At 35.9% G+C, this 6,607-nt stretch overlaps 2 protein-coding genes across 2 annotated transcripts; one reads left to right on the top strand and one right to left on the bottom strand.

Annotated features, from left to right (window-relative positions):
* Positions 1 to 651: 651 nt before the first annotated feature.
* On the top strand, positions 652 to 2,263 carry LOC111437358 (cysteine-rich repeat secretory protein 3-like). Its single transcript, XM_023075281.1, has 2 exons — positions 652 to 1,612; positions 1,952 to 2,263. The coding sequence occupies exons 1-2, from the start codon at positions 871 to 873 to the stop codon at positions 2,077 to 2,079; spliced, it is 870 nt and encodes a 289-aa protein (XP_022931049.1). The 5' UTR covers positions 652 to 870; the 3' UTR covers positions 2,080 to 2,263.
* A 1,000-nt stretch (positions 2,264 to 3,263) lies between these two features.
* Positions 3,264 to 6,510, bottom strand: LOC111437360 (mitochondrial import receptor subunit TOM9-2-like). The gene is made up of 2 exons (XM_023075283.1): positions 6,058 to 6,510; positions 3,264 to 3,553 (listed from the first exon to the last, which is right to left on the bottom strand). Exon 1 carries the CDS (start codon positions 6,410 to 6,412, stop codon positions 6,095 to 6,097), a length of 318 nt encoding a protein of 105 aa, XP_022931051.1. The 5' UTR covers positions 6,413 to 6,510; the 3' UTR covers positions 3,264 to 3,553; positions 6,058 to 6,094.
* Between the last annotated feature and the right edge of the window lie 97 nt (positions 6,511 to 6,607).

Below are 6,607 nucleotides of genomic sequence, written 5' to 3'. Positions count from 1 at the left end.
AAAAAAAAAAAAAAAAAAAAAAAAAAGTTTTATAATTTCCCTCTAAAATTGTTGGGACAGTTTGATCCAATAAATTCTATAAATTTTATTTATTTTTTTACGTTAAATTATAATTTTAAGAATAAATTCTACCAAATATCCAGGTATATTTTAGTTATGCCGTATATTCTTTTTAAATTTTGTAATTGGTAAAAAAAAAATCTAAAATAAATTATAGAAATTAACGTGTTAAATTGTTATTATTATTTATTTTATTTTAAAATATATTGTCAAAATTATTTACATTATTATTTTATTATTAATTTTTACACGTCAATAATGATCTAATTTGTGTGAACATTATTAATATAATATCAATTGGTGTTCGCATTTATTTTCATCTTATTTACACATCAACTTATTTATCTCGCTAATTTTTTATTTTATTAAATAGTTTATTTTACTACTTTTATATATACTTAAAAAACAAAACTAAGTTTTGAAATGTTAAAAAATTGTTTAGAAAATCAAGCCAAAAAAAAAAAAATCTAAAGCTTATTTTTGTTTTTAAAATTTATCTAATAATGTTTGGAAAATGAAAAAAAATAAAAAATGGTATTTCAAATAACCCAACGCTAATCGTCTCAGCTTGGCAGAAGCAGGTATGTGTAAGTGTACCAAAAGTCACAACGCAACAGAAAAAGAATGAGCAGCATGGACACTGACACCGACCGTCAATACAGCCTGCAAAACAGACCATATATAGCGAAACAGAAACAGAGCCCTTTCCCCTTCTAAGAACCATCTCCACAAATCCCTTTGAAAATCATGAAATTCCAATCCCAGTCTATGATTCCTTGAACGCAAAATAAGAAAAATTCGAATTCCCAAATGGGTTCTCTGCAAAAGCCTCCATCTCTGTTCCTTTTCCTCTCAATTTCGCGCCTATTTTTCTTCGCCATGGCTGCCACAGACACCACATCCTTGGTTTTCAAGGGCTGTTCTCCGCAAAAATTCCAAGACCCATCTGGAATTTACGCCCAAAATCTCAAATCCCTCTTTTCTACACTGATTTCTCAATCTTCCCAGAAAGCCTTCTTCTCTACAAGCTCCGGCGATGGCGGAAATGCGATTCAGGGACTGTTCCAATGTAGAGGCGACCTCTCAATCCCACAGTGCAACGACTGCGTTAGCAAGATTCCGGCTATGGTGGACAAGCTCTGCGGCCAGGCCGTGGCGGCCAGAGTCCAACTCATCGGTTGCTATTTACACTACGAGGTTGCCGGATTCCGACAAGTTTCAGGGATGGAGTTGCTTTTCAAGATTTGTGGGTCGATTCAAGCCGTCGGAAGTGGGTTTGAAGAGAGGAGGAATACAGCTTTTGAAATGGTCGAAACTGGGGTAAAAAATAGCGGTGCTCTGTTTTACACTGGAAGTTATCGATCGCTTTATGTGTTGGGACAGTGCCAAGGGGATTTGAGCGGCGGCGATTGCAGCGATTGTGTGAAGACGGCGTCGGAGAGGGCCAATAGTGAGTGCGGTTACGCCATTTCCGGGCAGATTTATCTGAACAAGTGCTATGTCAGTTACAGTTACTACCCAAATGGGATCCCCAGCATATCATCATCTTCAGGTAATGATCAAATTTCAGAAATCGATATAACCCTTTAATTCTTTCGGTGTTAATTTCTTATATTCATCCATTTCCAGTAGTTCAAATTTCGCTTTCACATGTTGAACCTGAGAGAGAAATTGGGATGATTTTCATCTTCTTTTCTCTTTCTGATGCGTCTGTGAGAAATCATTGACTGAAAATTAAAGAATTCGAGACCCACTTTGCTTTTGTTGAAAATGGACAAAAAGAGTGATTCAATATAAAAATATTTGGGCCATTTTCAATTCATGCAAGTATAGAATATACATTTCTTGGTGATGAGTATAATGGCACATTGATTGGGTTTCAATGGTGTAGGGTCGAGCCATAATACACAGAGAACGGTAGCCATTGCAGTGGGAGGCTTTGCAGCTTTGGCCTTTCTTATTGTTTGTTTGCTCTTTGTTAGATCAGTGATGAAGAAAAAAGGTAAACATGGAGGCTGATTTCTCGCTCTTTCACGGTCATTTTCATTACGTATCGTAGTATTGTAAATGAAGATAGAGCAGCACTTTTTTCATATATTTGTGAGTGTTCGAGCCATTTTGTACACATCTCGATTAGACGATACCTTGTTTATAGATACAAGATCGGATATAGTCGAAACAATATGATTTCTACGAAGAATTTGGAATGGGTTGATTTTCGTTCTATCAGTTCATGGGGAAGAGACTAAAGTTTGGGGAAGATTACATGGAAAAAAAAGTGCAACAAAGAAAGAAAAGACATTTGTCTTCTTCTCACTTCCACCATCTTTACTTTAATCTCCTTTCTTATGCTTTATTTTTCTTTAGTTTGCAGCCATAACTTAACAACAAGAATGGCTTTTGGTTTGTTGAGAGAAATTTCTAAAATTTTATAAGCTATATTTTTATTAATTAATGGATTAATATTATTGGACTCTATATTATTCTTAAATGACACTAACCTGAATGCAATAAATATTTGTAGCATAAATTTTCATTTATTGATTACTGTCTTAATGTTGTTCCACTCTACCAGATAACATGAATGACATTAAATGAAAGTATTGTTCATTTGAATTACTTAGAAATAATAAGAAAATGAGACCAAAGACAATAAAAGAGACACTGATGTAACATAAGAAAGAGCATGACGTATATGAATAAGATAGACGAGAGATTGTATTTCTTTTTTTTTTTCTTCCTAATTATATTTAAGATAAATTATAAGTCAATTATCTCAACCGTGTTTAATAGGTCATTCACATCTTCAATAGTTTGTTCATAATGATTTGATTAAAAATATATATTTATAATCAACAAGTGCAATTAAACAAAATTGTTATTTAAAGCACCCTTCAAAATATGAAATATAAAATATATATATATATATATATATCAATAAAACATTTTTTTAAAAATTACAAGGTATTCCAAACAATTTGTAAGCTCTTCCAGTTTAATTTGTATTCCATCTCTTGTCAATAGAAAAATAAAACTCTCTTCCTTCCTACATAAGCCCAAGTAAAGATTCGATGGATTTTAGGCACGATTCTATCAAGTTCAATGGACAAAACAAAAAAAAGATGTATTATACATTTCACGATAACTAGTCTCAAGATTCGCATCTTTATAATCAACTCAAATATAAATATTTTAAACACAAATTTCAAATTATCTACTTGCTTTGTTCAAGGTCTAAGAATTTTTTATTCAAAAAATTTAAACATAGTTCAACCACAACCAGTTAAAACACCAAAAGTAAAAGTTCAATAGCAGAAAAATGGTAGGATCCTGCGCTACCAAAAGAAGGACTTTAACAATTTTTCAACCTTTATGGCTGTGGCTGTCTGTCTTGAATGGCCAAACTTTTGCTTTTTATAAATGGACAAGGAGAGCCCAAAATGTCCATGATTGAGAAACCTTCCCCAATAATCTCCAACACAAGAAATTTCATCTGAAATTGCAATGAACCAATAAAGAAATTAAATTAGGGCACATAAAAAATGTATAAACATAGATCAGAGAGTATGAAGTCATTCTTCCTAATAAAAAGTAAGGATGCATCAGCAATCCAATTATATGACTTTTACTTCATACCTAAGAAAAGATCAAGCTCATCGTGAAGCTTTTTATAATTTTATTAGCCAATGCCTCACAGGAACAACGAAATCTCTTATATCTTCCATCTTTTTTTTCCCAAAAGGAGGAAATCAGCTTACCCACGAAGCAATCAACTCCCAACTTTCTTCCCAAAAGTGTTTCACTTGTTCCCTTCAGAGAGTTAACTGACTTTAAAAATCATCTCTAGCAGATTTCATTGAAGGGCTACTAAAAGGTCTCAATTTATAGCATGAAGTCAACACTATCTTGTTTTTTTCGGTGTGAGTTCAACATGTAAGGTGGAAATTCAAACATCTGACCTCTTGGATGAGAAAACGTTTTAGAGAGTTTCTATGGGGGTGTAGGCCTCCCTTGGTTATACACGGAGGAGGGAAATAGTTACCTCCAGCCAAACATAGATAGGCCCTCGAGTGCTAGGGCCAAAGGAAGCTTGACTGCAAGAACCACCCGTTGAGCATGAAGAAAAGTCGGCCTTAGTGATCCAACAATGCTGAATGGAAGGGCCGTCACTCAAAGGATAAAAGTTAACAAACCATGCTTAGGTTAGAGAAAAGAAACATCTAGTATAACCCACCATGCATGAAGCTGAGATTACTAAGAATATAGCTTGGTAGAAGACCAATAAACCCGTCGTACCAACAGTCGACCATTTCCTACGAAGAGTTGAAAGGATGGTAAAGTAGCATACTGAGATCATATTGTCTTTACACAGTTCATATCCACGTGCACTATTTCTGCTGGAAAGAGCAAACATTAAATAAAGCCATTTAAAAACAGGGAAACAGAAGAAACTCAAGAACAAAGTCACAAACTAATGCGAGTTAGAAATCCACTTGTGGTATCAACATGAAGGATTTCCGATGCGCACAGAAATATAGAGAAACAAATTGTGGGAGCGGTTAACCATCATCCAAGAGTTTACTCCGTCTCTCCACACTGATAAAATAAAATAAAATTAGGGAAAAAGAAGAAGATGATGATGAAGAATACTTCCTCTCAAGCCCTTGAAAGATTATATTGTCTCTCTCACTCCAAAGCCCCTACAAGATAGTACACACCCCAGCTTGCCATAATAGTTTTCCATGCACATCAAACAAGTAGATCTTTGCCCTTTTCTATCCAAAAATCCCATCTTGAGCAAGGACTAATATGCTAAGAGAGTCAGATAAAAAAGTAAGATCAAAACAAAACTTCCCAACAACAGTGAGATGACTAGAATTTGTTTTTCCAGAAAACAAATAGAACCCTCACGTTTCTCCCTTTCCAACCACCGGCACGAAACTATTCAATCAAATAAGCTAATTACCCTTCTAAGATCCTTATTTTGTGTAGCTCCAAAATATGGTCGGACACTGAATACCTGACAATTCTTCCTTGCACATTCATGCAAATGACAGTTTACCAAAATCAAGTGTCTCAACTTATGAAACCTAGAGTATATATAATGGGGTAATTGGAAGACAGAGTAATCAAAGGGATAAACTACATATCTATTAATTTATTTCTGGGGGAGGGTAGAAATTTAAGCAAAATGAGCATAAAATTGTTGTCAAACCAAATAAATGCTGCATAATTTTTCTCATACGCTAAAGTTGGGCGGAGGAACTCCTGTGACACTGCTGTTACCACATAAATATAGAAAAAATCATCCTAGTTCTGCATTTCCACTCAACAGCCATCCAACACCCTTACAAAAAGAAAATTAATTTGAAGCTAAAAAGGTTACTACTAAGATTTAGATTCCAAAAGAAAATTCATCTCAATCTTTTCAATAATGCTTATTCTAGAAGGGAATGACTGCAGTATGCTTATTATTTCCTCTCTACCTCTTTTAGAGAGGTTTCGGTACCCAAAAATAAACTAAAACCAGATAAAAGGATACCTGAGCGACCCATGACAACTTAAAACTCCTTCCTCGTGAGGTTGAACATATTTCTTCATTTACCGAACATGTTAGAAGGTTCAAATTCCCCACCCCTTGTATACATATGTGCTATCGAACATCATTGTCAACGTAGATAAATGTGTATTATCTTTAAAATTCAACATCAACTTCATCCGTTCAAAGTATTATGAGCCAGAGCTTAAAAGGGGGCAATGGACTCAAAATCGAGCATGGATCTTTTATTCTAAATCTCGTACCAAATAGGGCTTTGAATTGAAAGTATCTGTAAACCAATTCAGAGTGCCTTACAAACCATAACTAAAGAAAAACTCTTCTTGTTTCAACTCGTTAATCAACAATCTCGTGACTACCGCTTAGCAAACTAATCGATCCGCAAGCTTAAATGACCTAATTAGAGGAAAAATGAGATACAACAAGGGAGAAATGAATACCGATGGGCCTCCATCAAGCATCGACGCGGCCAACAACTCACTTAAGCGGCGGGCCAACAGAAGGGGCTCCAAGAAGACTAGCTTGCTGGAGCTCGAGCTCGTTCAGCTGCTGCTCGCGATCCATTTCGATGATGAGAGGGACGACAAGGACGAGGAAAGTGGTGCCGGCGATCCAGGCAGCTTTTCCAGTGCTTCGGAGGAGCTTCTTGGAGACGAAGACGGCGTTAGAAGCAGCCTCTCTTCCTCGAGACACCGCTGAAGACTGGTAGAACCTGGAGATTATGCCGTTTTTGTTGCCTTCGGCCTTGGACCCTCGCCGTTCCGGGAGAGAGACTCCGCCTTTTCGGGACGCCATTGCAGCGGAACTTCGAGAATGACCGGAACGATTGCGGCGGTGAGGGATTTCACTTCTCCCTTCGTTTGTTTTGAATGACTGAATTGGTTCGAAGTCATTCGATTCTTTTCTTTTTCCTTTTTAGGATTCTCCTCAGTAGTGAAAAGAAAGTGTCACAATGACCATTCTGCCCCTAAAATACCGAATTTTACCGTG

The sequence above is a fragment of the Cucurbita moschata genome, unplaced genomic scaffold (assembly GCF_002738365.1).
Source record: "Cucurbita moschata cultivar Rifu unplaced genomic scaffold, Cmos_1.0 Cmo_Scf00063, whole genome shotgun sequence".
Classification (NCBI taxonomy): domain Eukaryota; kingdom Viridiplantae; phylum Streptophyta; class Magnoliopsida; order Cucurbitales; family Cucurbitaceae; genus Cucurbita; species Cucurbita moschata.
Note: the sequence above shows the minus strand (reverse complement) of the source record. Positions and strands in the feature narration are given on the sequence as shown.